At 38.4% G+C, this 15,630-nt stretch overlaps 1 protein-coding gene and 1 long non-coding RNA gene across 3 annotated transcripts in view; one reads left to right on the forward strand and one right to left on the reverse strand.

Moving 5' to 3' along the window:
• Window positions 1-14,684, reverse strand: part of mylk5 (myosin, light chain kinase 5) — a gene marked incomplete at its 3' end in the record, with an annotated part of 18,454 nt that extends 3,770 nt beyond the window's left edge. The window contains 14 exon segments of one of the 2 annotated variants that reach the window (XM_024273026.2): window positions 678-830; window positions 2,739-2,862; window positions 3,350-3,567; window positions 3,647-3,850; window positions 6,500-6,602; window positions 6,682-6,987; window positions 7,059-7,212; window positions 8,677-8,804; window positions 9,552-9,587; window positions 10,641-10,796; window positions 10,883-11,035; window positions 13,107-13,244; window positions 14,019-14,145; window positions 14,589-14,684. In XM_024273026.2, the coding sequence (XP_024128794.1) occupies window positions 678-830; window positions 2,739-2,862; window positions 3,350-3,567; window positions 3,647-3,850; window positions 6,500-6,602; window positions 6,682-6,987; window positions 7,059-7,212; window positions 8,677-8,804; window positions 9,552-9,587; window positions 10,641-10,796; window positions 10,883-11,035; window positions 13,107-13,244; window positions 14,019-14,133 (1,988 nt within the window). 2 annotated transcript variants of the gene reach the window in all.
• On the forward strand, window positions 8,801-15,361 carry LOC118599044. Its single transcript, XR_004948319.1, has 2 exons — window positions 8,801-9,610; window positions 14,000-15,361. It is a non-coding gene; the product is annotated as an uncharacterized LOC118599044 (long non-coding RNA).
• The last annotated feature ends 269 nt before the right edge of the window (window positions 15,362-15,630 follow it).

Consider the following 15,630-nt stretch of genomic DNA (forward strand, 5'->3'; position numbering starts at 1 on the left):
TCAAGTTTTTAATCTGTTTCTTTAAGCTGATCCTGATTTGACCCTATACAGTTGGAGGGACTGTCATTCTTATCAAAAAGTCTTTATTTGAATCAAATATAGACAAAGCAGCTGTTATTAATGGATAATTTGTTTTCAATCAGTAATTTTTTCATGTGTAGTTTTCAAATTTTTTTTTCTAATTTTACATTTTTTTTTGAAATTTTCAGTTTCTTTTTGAAACTTAAAGTGATAGAAAGTGTTTTTTTATTTACAATGTCTTGTTTTCAAATTTTCATTTTTTTTCAGTTACAATATCTATTTTTCAAGTTTTTCCATCTGTTTTTTTTGTTCACTTTAAGCTGATCCTCATTTGACCCCATACTGTCGGAGGGACTTATCAAAGTCTGAGTTTGATTCTTATCAAAAAGTCTTAATTGGAATCAAATAAACACTAAGAAAAAGTATTTTATGGTCTTTCATATTCTTTACTAGTGTTTTATCAGAGCCTGTTTGGATGAAAACATAGCTGATCTCCTGGTGATATAAAATGTTTTTAGATCAGTGAAAATGAATAATTTCCCACGGCACACCTGAACATTTCTCGCGGCACACTGGTGGAAAAACACTGAAACAGACAAGTGTGAGCGGCTGATCCAGGCAGACGTCTGGAGGAAGTGTTGTGCCTAAATTCTCACCTGGGGACTTTGACAAGCAGAGAGCTGATGAAACTTTTGGCCTCTTCGGTTATATCGCTAAAGCTCTCTTCATCGAACTCCCACTGAGCCGACGTGACCAGAGCAAGAGTCTCTGCATCACTGTCTCCTTGAAAAGGAGACTCTCCACTCAGCCTGGACGCAGAATTAGAGCGAAAACATTTGCAATTTAGACATGTGGCCACTAGGTGGCACAAACGAGCTTCATTTAAAAGGTGTTTTTGACTGACAGGAAATCTAGATAAAGTAAAACACAAAAACCACAAAGCAATGACTAATCTGATGCGACACACATTAACTTTTGTGTGCAAATTAAAAACACATTCCTGATATATGGATGACACAAACACATAAAAACTAACACGGATATAATGTCTTTGAGACACAAAGAAACACAAAGTTTTTATGACATCGAGCAGAAAAAAAAGCATGAGGAAATTTCCAAAAAGGGGCTTAAAGAATCAAATGCTATGTGGTTTTTGCTTTTTGGAAACAAAATTAAAAAACCAGAATGCCGACAGCAAAAAGTAAGTGTCAAGAAGCAAGTAAAGAAAATTACTAAAAATCAAGGGGAGCTACATTAATCTTTGATCATTCTAAAAAAATCTAGCCTTCATGCTATTTTTTTTTAACATATAGCAGATTTCAGATTTTTAGTAAAAATTTCATTTATCATTTAATTTCCTTAAAAGATTTAAAAGTTTGCTTGAATTAAATACAAACAATGAGCATTTTTTGTGCTTGCAAAGGAGTGATGGCAACCTTTTAACTATATTAATGACTTTTCTCAGTAATTGCAACACTAAACTTTTTCTTGTGATGGCCACATAACTGTTTTCTTCACTGATTGGAGGAACGGGGTCGGTTTGTAGGTTAACAGAAACAGTGTCACAATCACAGCTTAAACGTAAAGATTTATGGTTTTCCAGAAAGCCACACATAGCAAAATTTTAAATAATTCATTTCTGTAATCTTCACAGAAAAAATAATGATAATACTTTTAAAAACTGGATATACAGCATTACCTGCTGAAGATGCTTTCATTGATAGCTAAAAACACTGAAGCTGATAGCTTGCTAAAATATTTGCAAAGTGCCAAATTAGCCTAAAATACTGAAAAAAGCCAAAATTAGCCAAAACAGCTAGCATGTTGCTGAATATTAGATAAATGCCAAATTAGCCTAAAAAATTGGGAAAATGTCTATCTTTGTCAAAACAGCTAACATCAAGCTAAAATATTGACTAAACTTCAAATTAGCTTAAAACACTGAAAAAAGCCTAAACTAGCCAAAAAAAACTAGCATGTAGCTGAAATATTAGCTAAATGCCAAATTATCCATAAAAAATTGAAAAATGTCGAAATTAGCCAAAACAGTTAGCATAAAGCTAAAATATTAGCTAAATGCCAAATTAGCCTAAAAAAATGTAAACATTTCAAATTTAGCCAAAACAGCTAGCATGAAGCTAAAATATTAGCTAAACTTCAAATTAGCCTAAAAAACTGGAAAAATGTCTAAATTAGCCAAAATAGTTAGCATAAGCTAAAATATTAGCTAAATGCCAAATTAGCTTAAAAAAAACTAAATTAGCCAAAAACAGCTAGCATGTAACTGAAATATTAGCTAAATGCCAAATTAACCTAAAAAATTGGAAACATTTCAAATTTAGCCAAAACAGCTAGCATGGAGCTAAAATATTAGCTAAACTTCAAATTAGCCTAAAAACTGGAAAAATGTCTCATTTAGCCAAAAGCTAGCATGAAGCTAAAATATTAGCCTAAAAAACTGGAAAAATGTCTAAATTAGCCAAAACAGTTAGCATAAAGCTAAAATATTAGCTAAATGCCAAATTAGCTTAAAAAAAACTAAATTAGCCAAAACAGCTAGCATGAAGCTAAAATATTAGCTAAACTCCAAATTAGCCTAAAATGTTTGATTTAGCCAAAACAGTTTGGGGGCCGGGCTAAATGTGTAGGAGGGCCGGATCCGGCCCGCGGGCCGTAGTTTGGGGACCCTTGCTCTAAAGGACAAAAGAGTGACTTACAAGATGTAGCAGATGACCCCAACACTCCACATGTCAGTGGCCAAGTACACGGGCTCGTAGTTGATAACTTCAGGTGCTACAAACTCCGGAGTCCCGTGCAACACCTTCAGAGGAGTCTTGTCATCTGGTGAAGAGACATTGCAATTTTGACATGCTCGCACTCACATTCTAGCAAATATTTTCAATGAAAAGTCAGTGAAAATGTGAGTTTTGGACTCCTACAATCAAAATTTTCGAGTTTATGTATTGCTACGAATGTTTTTAAGTCAATTTTCGAGCTTTATGTACAAAACGTGCATCTATTGAAGTTAAACTAATTAAACTTTGACCAATCAGGGACTCTGATTTAATAGAGATGTGTGGATGGCGTCCTGTTTGATTCACATAAGTGCCAAATGTCTTTCTTATCTTGGAAAAGCATGAAAGAAAAGGCTTTGCAGAAAAATCTGTGAGATTTGCACCGCTTCATACATTCACAACGCATGTTCCAACTGTAGCTAGTATGGGGTAGTGAGAGTCCAGTGGTTCAAGAACCTGCGTTCAACGCCTGAATTCACATCACATGCCCGGCGTGAGCGTAGCATCAGATTGGCTCCAAAAACAAAACTTACCGATCTTGCTAGCTAATCCAAAGTCAATGATCTTTATGGAGTGGCCATCGGTGTCGACACACACAATGTTTTCAGGCTTGAGGTCCAGGTGAACAATTTTCTGCTGATGAATGTAGGCGACCCCCTCCAGGATCTGCTGCATGTAGCGCACGCTGGCCAGCTCCGTGTGCTCAAAGTTGTCATCGACAATACGCTCAAACAATTCCCCGCCTGGGATACTGCCGAAAAGAAAAGAGAATCAGCCGAACTTATGAACACGCATGGAGAAATTGTCAGAATTTAGGATGGGACACTTACAATTCCATAACCATGACCATCTCAGGCTTGTGGTCATAAGCGGCCAAACACTGAACAAGCTTGGGATGATGGAGGTGGTTCATCAGCTCGATCTCTCGGCGTGCCGCCTCTCTTTCTGCAGCGCGGCGTCCTTTGTAGAACTTTCCAGCGCACACGTGTCCCGTCTCTTTGTGGGTTAGCTTGAACACCAGACCAAATTTGCCCCTGAGAAAGCCAGAGGTCAATTAAGATTTAGATCTTTTATAAAAACGTTTCCAGTGGTCAATTCATCATGATTATGCGATATTTAGCTAAACCATAAAACATTTGTTGTTTTCTAGTGTTAATAGTTCATTAGAATAAATACGTTCTTTTCAAACTTCATCTTTGGTCTGATCCTGATTCACAACTATTTGAATACAGAAATCCTCAAGCATGCTATTTTTAGCTTAATTTTCTTAAAATATGTCCTCGATCATCCGAAAAATGCCACAAAAACATGTTAAAAACCCCCAAAATAGAATGTCTTGTGTCGCAAATCAGGAGCCACCTTCTAAAGAATTAATTCTATCATGCAAAATCAACTTTTTTGAGCTATTAAGTGCAATATGAGGTTAATTTATGATCAAAAATATCCCCAAAACAATATCTTGATCCATTCACGCGTCTGAGTATTCCTCTAAAAACCTTCTCTCCGAGCACCAGCCCCTTCAAACCCACAAAAACAAGCGAGTTATCACGATGTGATGTAGACCAGTGAGAATAATGTGTAGCCACCTCCCCCCCGGCTAACACAAAACCCCCCATTTTCTACCCAGAGCTAATATGTTTTCATTTTAAAAACTCAATCCATTTTTGCAAAAAATCTGATTTTTTTTTTTTTGTTTTCATGGGCGAAACGCCTACACATTCTTACTCCCAACTCGTCATATCTGGTCGTATTGTTCTGGCCTCCTCCACGTCACTTTTTGACATTTTGGGTGTCCCCAACTCGTCGTTTTTTGATGTGCTAGCTGTTCCAATTACATCCACCATCCCTCGGGACACAGTATCAGACGCGGTAACTGCCTTGGAATCTGACACGTAACTGGGTTAGGGTACCGGTAACCGGTTAGGTTTACGGCTTGGAGTACATGTCCCAGAGGTTGGGGATCCCTGATTTAATGGGAACAGCCAGCACGTCAAAAAGTGATGAGTTTGGGACACCCAAAATGCCAAAAAGGGATGCACAGGGAGCCAGAACCATACGTCCATACCTGGAACCAGGTGAGGGTACAGGTCTGCATCCTGAGGGTTGGGGACCCCTGATTAGTGTCTGTGGCCTAGTGCGAAACAGCCCTCAGACTGGTACCAGTTCGTAGCCCGGAGGTTGGGAACCCCTGATTTAATGGGAACAGCCAGCATGTCAAAAAGTGATGAGTTTGGGACACCCAACATGCCAAAAAGGGACGCACAGGGAGCCAGAACCATATGTCCATACCGGTACCAGGTGAGGGTACAGGTCTGCGTTCTGAGGGTTGGGGACCCCTCATTAGTGTCTGTGGCCCGATACCAAACAGCCCTCGGACTGGTACCGGTTCGTAGCCCGGAGTTGGGGATCCCTGACTTAATAGGAACAGCCGGCACGTCAAAAAGTGATGAGTTTGGGACACCCAAAGCGTCAAAAAAGGACGCACAGGGAGCCAGAAACATACGTCCTTACCGGTACCAGGTTAGGGTACAGGTCTGCGTCCTGAGGGTTGGGGACCCCTGGTTAGTAACTGTGGCCTAGTGGGAAACAGCCCTCGGACTGGTACCGGTTCGTGGCCCGGAGGTTGGGGACCCCTGATTTAATGGGAACAGCTGGCACATCAAAAAGTGACGAGTTTGGGACACTTAAAATGACAAAAAGGGACTCACAGGGAGCCAGAACCATACGTCCATACGGGTACCAAGTTATGGAACAGGTCTGTGTCCCAAGGGTTGGGGACCCCTGATTAGTGTCTGTGGCCCGATACCAAACAGCCCTTGGACTGGTACCGGCTCGTAGCCCGGAGGTTGGGGATCCCTGACTTAATGGGAACAGCAGGCACGTCAAAAAGCAAAGAGTTGGGGACACCCAAAATGCCAAAAAGGGACGCAGAGGTGAGACAGAACCATACATCCATACGGGTACCAGGTTAGGGTACAGGTCTGCGTCCCGAGGGTTTGTTAACCCCTGATTAGTGTCTGTGGCCTAGTGTGAAACAGCCCTCAGACTTGTACCGGTTCGTGGCCCGGAGGTTGGGGATCCGATTTAATGGGAACAGCTGGCACGTCAAAAAGCAAAGCGTTGGGGACACCCAAAACGTCAAAAGGTGACATGGAGGAGGCCCGAACCATACAACATAAGAAGAACCGTCCGCATAAGACGAGTTAGGAGTGAGAAAACGCAGACATGCTGCGGAGGCCGGCTCTAGGATGACATCATTAAATGGGCGGTACCTACAAGGAGCGAAAGGCGGGGCCTCAGAGATCGAGGCGTCCTACTTCTGGAAAAAGTTCACAAAAACAACTCATATTTTATAAATAACTAGTTTTTTGGGTTGCCAAAGTTAATGTATGATCATATATAGGGATATAATTTACTCTGAAAGATATAAGCCCTTTAACAAATACTTATCTATATTGATAAGAAGAGGTTAATCAGAGTTTAAAAAACAGGCTTGCTCCTTTTTTACTTTTACTTTCAGAACTGAACAATCCGATCCATGTCTGTACTTGCTCGTTTTGCAATGACAGTAATTCCTTTTCTTGAAAGACATTTCTCTTCCCTATACTTTCTTGCCCCCAGTGAGACGAAAATCCCCTTTGGCTGCAACTGAAGGAAATAAATGTGTGAAAACAGATACTCACATTCCCAACTTCTCTTGCAAAATGTAGTGATCGGTGACTTTATGGGTTGAGTCTATCTTGACACATGTATACTCCAGAATAGCATCTTCTGGCTTCTTATGATCTTAAGCAAAAAAAATAAAAAAAGATAAATGTTTGTTTTTATTTCAGATTTCACTGCTTCCTGAACCATGCCACCTCACCTTTCTGTTCCATCCTAACCGCTGGTGAAACCGGGCTGGGTTCGCTCACCCCCGCAGCGTTTAAGGCCCTCACTCGGAAGCAGTACTCGTGTTTCGGCTGAAGCCCGGAGCACACTCTGTACGAAGTGCTCTTACACTGGTCAGTGAGCTCGATCCAGTCCTCAGCACATCCCTGGTTCTTCACCTCAACCACATAACCCAAGATGGCACTGCCGCCGTCGTAACAAGGGCCCGACCAGGACAGCACCAGACTGGACTCGGAGACGAGGGAGACCACCGGGCACGAAGCGGGGGGCTCAGGTCTCTCTGATGGGAGCATATCTTTTAGGAGAATTCAAGAAAATGCTTCACTTTTTCTTCACTCTGCTGGATCTTACCAATGACAGCGAGGGTAAGCGTGTGTTGAGCTGAGCTTTTGCGGTCCTTCAGAACCACAGTGTAGCGGCCCGTGTGCTGCGGCTCAGCTTTGGCTATAACTAAGGTGGTGCTCTGATCTGTGTTTTCTATCCACAGATCTGGACCGTCCACAACCTGTTAACCAAAAGAAAAGGGGAAAAAATATATATTTTTGAGACCAAAAAAGTTGATATTATATATATATTATATATCAAAATTTTAAGTAGATTAGCAACAAGCCTTTAAATATATTCATGGCCTATGCTTTTTTTAATAGTAAGTTTAAAAAAATGTGGAGTTTAGCCTAACTAATATTTTAGCAACATGCTAATGTTTTGGCTAATTTTTTTTCTAATGTTTTTTTTTTTAAGCTCAATTTAAAGTTTAGCATCTATTGTAGCAACAGGCTAACATTTTTAGCTGATTTAGTTTGCTAATGAATTTGATGCAGTTTTGGAGTTTAGCTATGTGCTATCTTTGTTTGGCTAATTTGACATCTAGTGAGATTTGTTTTTATGCTAATTTGGAGTTTAACTATTATTGTAGCAACTTGCTAATGCTTTTGGCTAATTAGTTATCTACCAAGGTTTTTATAGGCTAATTCAGAGTTTATCTTCTAGTTTAGCAACGGGCTAATGTTTTTGACTAATTTGGTTTATTGAGGAATTTTGGGCAGTTTAGCAAGTATTTAAGCTAAGTGCTAGCTTTTTTGGGCTAACTGTGCATCTACTGAGGTTTTTTTATGCTAATTTGGAGTTTAGCTAATATTTTAGCAGCATGCTAAAGTTTTGGCTAATTTGTTATCTACTGAAGGTTTTACATGCTAATTTAGAGTTTATCTTCTATTTTAGCAACAGGCTAATGTTTTTGACTAATTTAGTTTACTGAGGAATTTTGGGCTGCTTTGGAGTTTAGCTAGTATTTAAGCAATGTGCTAGCATTTTTATGGCTAATTTGGCATCTACTGAGGTTTTGTATGCCAATTTAAAGCTTAGCTTCTATTTTAGCTACAGGCTAACGTTTTTGACTAATTTAGTTTACTGAGGAGCTTTTGGCTATTTTGGACTTTAGCTAGGATTTAAGCAATGAGCTAACTTTTTTGTTTATTGGCTAATTTGGCATCTACCGAGATTTTTTTTATGCTAATTTAAAGTCTAGCAACAGGCTAACGTTGACAAATTTAGCTTATTGAGGAGCTTTTGGGTATTTTGGACTTTAGCTAGGATTTAAGCAACACGCTAGCTTTTGGGGCTAATTTGGAGTTTAGCTAATATTTAAGCAGCACACTAAATATTTTTGCAAAATTAGCATATATTAGGGATTTTAAAGCAATTTTATCACATTTTTTTCAGGAAATTTAGGTCAACTTCAGCGCTCTTTTATAGTTCTTTAATGAAATTTCCAGTCTTGTAGCAAATTTAACATTATGCAAATAGTTTTTGCATTTTCAGCAAATCCCTTTAGCAATTAAAGTGAATTACGCCACAACTTTTTGCAAAAACTTTCAACCTCTTCAGCTACTACTTTCAGGAAAAATCATTCACACTAGCATTATTGCAGATAATGCAACTTTTCTAGTTTGCTTTGAAGTCCTCCCACCTCTTCTTTGTTTCTGATCCAGCAGGATGCGACAGGAGCGCTTCCTCTGAAACAACACGACAGCTTGGCACTTTGCCCCACCTTCACCTCCAGTTGCTGTGGTGGATTTTCGAAATGTAATACAGGGCCTGCGAAGACAAATCAACGTGTTTTGCTCCTAAAGTTTGTTGGGACATGTCCTGAAACCTCACATGAAACTAGTGTGTGCATGTGGACTGCATGTGGAATTCATTATTATAAAACCCAGAATACAACTCCCTTATTTTTTTAATGAAACTGTGGCATAAAGTAATTATCTCAATTAGAAACAAGCCAGCTCTTGAGCTGCCTTTAAATGTACAAATAGTCAACCTGCTCTTATTTTGAAACCACCAGATATGCATACATGGCTTATCAGGCCCCATGTTTGAGTCTTCCAGGCAGTTTCTTCTATCAATATTCAAATACCTCAACATCAAGATGGCAAATTTGAATGTGGCCAATCTGATAAAGCTGGGCTTAAAGTACTTTAGAGGCTAAATTCTTTTACCTTTGTACATCCACGTCCAAGTTAGGAGACAAAAACGATTAAAAGACAAAAAGGAAGTGTGACGTAGAAGGAGTAAATAAAACAGCTTTGACATCTTTTGTTCTTACAGCCCACACCCTGAGACAGGTTTTCCAGAATGTTCCAACAGCCCAAACAACCTTTAATTAAGAATAAAACCTAAAAAACTAGAATTATAGTTCTAGTAAGTAGATCAGCGTTTTTTTTAAGTATTAATAAAACAAACACATTTAAACAGATTCTTTAGAAAAAAAAACACAAGGAAGTGTGACAGTAAGAAAGTAACTGAGTTTTTTATAGGGGTGAAAATTTATCCAGTTTCCCTCACCTGTTGCAGAGTTGGCTCTCTTCTTTGGGATGACTTCTGCAGAAACAGATGAAGAGCAGGTAGGTTTTGGCAGCAGATATGGGATAAAGGTGTGTCTCCACTCCAGCTATGGCTATCAGTCTTCAGGCTGCACTGTTATGTGCAATGTCCACTTCCCTACATGGTGTTTACTTGAAACTGTGAACTGTTGTGGGTGTTTCGGAAGGCTGCATTGTGTGGAAGTCTTGACTGATTGGTATGCCTGTCGCACGACAGCCAATCAAACAAGGACAGGAAGTCTGTTTCCTTTTAGAAAGTAAAGGACATGTTTGAAGAATTGTAAAAACTAATAATGTGTTGAACTGAAGTTAACCCTTTAACACCTGAGGTGTTGCTGGTGACTGGGGCTGGGTATCTGTTATAATTTACAGAAACGATTCGATTAAATTCAGTTTTTTATCGATTATTCAGTTCAATTAAATTTTAAGTTTACAAATTTATACATATTTGTTTAGAAATACATTTAAAATATATTATTTAATTTTAATATATTTATATTAACCTAATACAGTTCACATATTGTAAAATGTATTAATAAATTTGTTAATGTTAATATAAATGTAAATGTTAATATCATACAGTGTTGCATAGATTATCTAAAGGAGAAGTTCTAACAAATATATTCAGATCATTAACTTTGTAAACAGTGTTTCTTCTCCTGGAGGATGTTTCAGTTTGGCCACTAGGTGGCGATCGCGCTATAGAAGTACACTTAATTCAAGAAGAAGACAACAGTATGAGGGAAAAAAACAAAGTTTTAGACCACAAATAGTTACTTTAAAAATTATTTCTTTAAAAGAGTTTGAAAAATGAATGCCTGTAAGTAAATAAAGATTTTAATTTGGTCAACCGAACATTAGCATTAGCCGTCCTATGGGAAATTCCATTGAATGTTAGCATCAAGCTAGCGGACTTTAGCTTTGTGTGCTAAATCGATTTATACCTTTTGTGAAACGATTATTAATCTAACAATTTAAAAAAAAATTACAGTAAATAATCAAACATAAAAGGGTTAAAAATATATATTTTAAGTCATTTTAATCCTAATACCTCTCGGTGACGACACTGGGCTCTGGCTGTCGGGGCTTACAGAGGATCCTTTGAATTTCTGCAACTCATCTTTGCAAGTCGGTGATGACTTCCCATTTTCCACGACGCTTTTAGATGAAACGGGGAACTTCAAACCACCATATTTAGTTTCAAAGTCTGCATTTTAGACAAGGAACAGAAAAAAAAATGAATTCATGAGCTATTGATTTCTAAAGATATTTCTAGAATAGTGTGTTGCTCACCTCTGATGCATACAGCAGCGCTGCAGGACGTTTTCCCCGCGCTGTTTTCCACCAGGCACGTATAGGCTCCAGCATCCTCAGGCAGACATTCTCTCACAATGAATTTCACCTCTTTGCCGTCAAAGGAAGCTTTCCCAAAATGGGCTGGTTCACCTGTCAACAAAAGAGAAAAAAGGAAAGTTATTGATGTGCATATTTATTTATTTTTTTAATCTATGATCGATTCTTGGCTTTGGATGAAATTCTTGCTGAATTGCATCACTTTCTTATCTTTTGACCCGAAATACTTTTCCCACTTCCTGTATTACTTCATGTTGTTGGTAGCTTCCACACAGAAATCTGAATCTTAAGAAAGTAAGTAAAAAGCCCCTTGATTCATTTTTTAAAAAAAAGTATTTGTTTATTTGTTTTCTAGTTTTGGGGGAGCTGCTGAGTCATCAGTCTCCCTGACTTATTTTATGTTTGGCCAAAGAGCCACCATGGAGAGATAAAAGAGCCTCATGTGGTTCTGGAGCTGCAGGTTGCAGACCGCTGGTTTAGCCCATTGCATTCACACTGGACAAGCAGGGAGGGGCCTCTTCTTCTGTTTGTACTTTTTCACTTTTTTTCCACTACCTACAGTTAAAAGAGGTTTGGTGTCAATCTCTCAAATCTTGTTCCAGGCTTTTTCTTTCGGAGCTCCATTCCGATACATGAAAGACTTGGTGTTATACAAGTCCGACTAACAGTTGGTACCTCCATGACTTAAAAGGGACGCCATCCATACATCACTGTCAAGATAGAGTATCTGACTGGATAAAGCTCAGCCTGGTTTAACCTTCAATCCACGTTCATTGGTCTCGCATTTTGTTCGTAAAGTGGACTTAAAAACTTGCATAGTGACGCATAAATGTGAGTTTTGACTGAAAGACACATTTATGTTCACATAGACTTTTCAATGGTTGAGGTTGGAGATGACAGTGAACATAGATTAAAGATTCCAACACAATGTCTTGGTGACCAGATTTTTTCTCTTAAAATAAAGTCTTGGTAAGGCCATTTTTCTAACTCCTTCTATACTTATTTAAAAAAATGTTTTACTTTTGTCATTTTTTTTTCCTTTGTTGACAATTAGAGAACTACCACCAGCCCTCCGGCTGCCCCGTTTCCTGCCAGGCTGGATTGTTTTGGTCTGGATTTACATAAGTATTTAATTTTGACTCCAAGCATCTGCAGCACATTTTAACTTTCTCTTCGTTAAAGCTTCCACCTGTAAATCTGCATCTTGTAATATAAAAACTAACCATAACAGTGGCTACACTACTGGGATCACCTGTTTGGGCAAGTTTTTTCCAAACAAGGTTAGTTTTTTTAAAGTTTAAAGTAGTTTTTTCAACTGTTTTTGAGCGGTCAATAGAACTTGCAGCTAGATGAGACAAAACTGGTTTTATAGACCCATTCCAATCATCTTTAAGTGTTCCAAGTGGTCTTTTTTATCATGATTATGCCATTTTTAGCCAATATAAAGAAAAAAACTGTAATTTTCATGTACATAGTTTCTTTAAAGTCCCCCTTTGATAAAAAAAAATAATATTTTTGTGGAGTTATTAACATGCCTGTGCTGCATTTTTCTTATGAAAGAGAACAAATAATAAGAAATTATTTTGTTTTTGCCTTTCTGAGTATTTCTCCTTTAAAATCGCTGTCTAAACGATACGGCTGGACGTTTTTATGTAGCAGCGGTGAAGATTTACGCTAGCAAGACACAGCTATCATAATCAGGGGCGGGGCTACTTAGCTCAGCTCCAAAAGCCACGCCCCATCTGAGGAGATTTTGGAAACAGAGGCTTCAGATCAACATGAAAAATCGCTTTTTATGACATTTATATTGTTGGATTTTGGTTTAAAACTTCATAATTATAATTAAAACACTACTGGGAATGTTAACTGATTGGTTGGTCCTCCTTTCATGCCAAATTATTTCATATCTGGCTTCTTCTCGTTCACAAAGCTCCACTGGGAAGACACCACGATACCTCTCCAGCCTCCTGCATCATCCTCCTACCAAGTTTACTCTAAAGACCCCCACTTCTGAATCTGATGGGAATGGTTCCAACAATAAATAAGAGAAGTAGGCCTCATAAGAAGTTGTGGGGAAAAAGTTGTAACTTTAGTAAACAACCCAAAAAGTTCTGATTCCAAATCCTTTTCCAAGGTGAATGTTTAACTGTGTAAACCTGCTCACCGTTGTGCAGCCACATCACTTTGACGGGTTGACTCCCTTTGAGGACGCCTCTGACCACGATGTCACTTCCTTCGTCCACACAGCAGTCCTCCAAGGGCCGTACGAAGACCGGGGGCTCGGAGCTTTTTAAACGAGACTCTGCAAAAAGGATTCAGAAGGAAGGCGACTTTTAGTCCACAGAAGCTCAAATATTGATTTTTTAAATCTGACACTATAATTACGGCTGTTTGTTACTTTTTTGAATAATTTATCATGAAGGTGTTTTGAGTTCTGCCTGAAGCAAAATTCTTTTGACTTTTATTAGCTGTCATCCGTGGATTGATTTTCCAAAGAATTTTACTTTCACTCCCACATATAATTGCAGGCGGTTGTTGTTGTTGCAAAGCAGAAAAGGAAATTTTGTGGGTAGTAAAAAAAAGAAAAGCTAAAACTATTATTTTGTTATTGAATTTTGAGTGTAGTGATGACCTGACTCAGTGTTTTAAGTTATGTTTTTTAAGCTGAAGAAAGTCTTCTGCGTTTCATTTCCTCCTTCCTTAAGTTTTATATAACTCTACTGAATCATAAAACAGCTTTACTTATTTAAAAAAGATATTTTCTGACAATTTAAGGTTTCATTTTTCTTATTTTTATTTGCAGCTTCAAAGACTTTCCACAGATATTAGTGGAATTAGATTGATTTAAAATTAAAATAAATTGTCCTCGAGTTGGAATAACTTAAGTGTTTCTAATGAAACTAATTTAAAGAAAAACAATTCAATGAATCCCAACAAACAACTGCGGATATTAACTTTTGGAGCAACAAACTCAGTAAACAATCTTTAACTGAATTTATTTTAGTGGCTCTAAACCAAAAGCTGTTTCTAACTTTCCTTCCAATATTTCGGTTCCAGCTTGTTGTCCTGGTCTTACCTGTTTCTGGGCATTTGAGCGGGATCCTGGATTCGATGGTTCCAAGACGACTCGGTGACTTGATGTGCATCTTGAAGGTTGACACATAAAGCTTTTGGCCGCCCTCGCCATTCATGTTTGTTTGAGTCTATAACCAGAACAACAAATAAATTACAAAGTCATTTCCTGGCCTGACTATCGCACTTCCTTTCTTCTGAGTGACTCAGCCTCTCTAAAAAAACCCTTCGTATGCTTCTCCGTCTGCTGGACTCTGACTTCACTCTTCGCATGTGCAACCTTTGTTTTTCTCACCCTCCCACTTGACTTTTATAGCTCCACCTACACAGCAGTTTCTCTTATCTCAGAATCAGTAGAATCCAAAGCCTTGCCTTTATTGTCATGGATAGAGGACGGTCACAATGCATGACTGAGGAAAGGCAGAACAGGGAGGTGGAGATGTGACTTATCTACCTACCCAGCCAAAGGTCAGACAATGTGCTGTTTGTTGAATCCACCACTGCACTGATCCTCTCCAGAGCTTTTATGTCTGCATAAAACATATATATTTTAAAGCTTGGGTGCTTGCAATACCTTATAAAACGCAGGTGGCTAACTGAGGAGCTTCCTTGCAGACTCACTCCTGACTACAGTAACCGGGAGATGTTCCTCTAGAGGCCCACTGTTGATAAAACACATGCAGCAGACGGTCAGCCCAGAGCAGCTCTGAATCAAATCAAACAATGCACTTTAGAGAGAGAACGCATTTTCAGCTGCTCCAAATCTAAACAAAGATGGGAGTTTGTGTGGTTCAAGCGCTGCATATTAGATGTGCACCAGATCGTTCTAATGACTCCCACCCCAAATTCCAAAATTCCACATGAGTGATCACACAAAATAGCCCAGTGAGGGGATTGTTTAGTAATCCTAATTCAAACATTTACCGAAGAGTTTCACACACAGAGACATTCTTGTTGGAGGTTGATAAAGATGAGTTGGAGAGCGAATTTGTCCTTTCTCCATGACCATTTAAAAAAAAAAAAACATTCTGGAGGTCATCAATTCACTAAAATAGTCAAAAACACATTCAATTCAATAGTTTTCTTGATTCTCTTTTAATATTTTAAGTGAAAGCGAGATACTTTTGGGTAAAAAAAAAAAAAAGTTGCATGCATATACTGACATGTTTCTAATGAAATTTGACACAAATCTTAAAATAAGTCCCGACAGCTTCCTGTGTAAAACAGAACACAGCAGGGGAAGTGGGTTAGCCTTCTTGCTGCAGAACTAATTATTAGTTCTTGCAAGTGGGGCAGGATACTTTTATATTTCTCACACGGAAGTTCTGCAGCATAATGTAAAAAAAATAGTGCAGAGAATTGTAAACATAAAATTTTATTGCTTTGGCTAGTAAAATACAAAAAAAGAATAAGGTAAAATTAAGAGAATAAACACTGCACTGAGCTTTGTTTGTCCACACGTTTGCATGTTTGAATATGGAGTACCACAAGGCTCCATCTGGGGTCTTTTTATTTTACATGTGCATATATAACTTACAATTGTAGTGTCAAACGTTATAAAAGTTTTTTGCATGTAAAACATTTAGTAAAAGTTGATATTTAAATGGTTAAACCTG

This window comes from Oryzias melastigma, linkage group LG8 (genome assembly GCF_002922805.2).
Source record: "Oryzias melastigma strain HK-1 linkage group LG8, ASM292280v2, whole genome shotgun sequence".
Classification (NCBI taxonomy): Eukaryota; Metazoa; Chordata; class Actinopteri; order Beloniformes; family Adrianichthyidae; genus Oryzias; species Oryzias melastigma.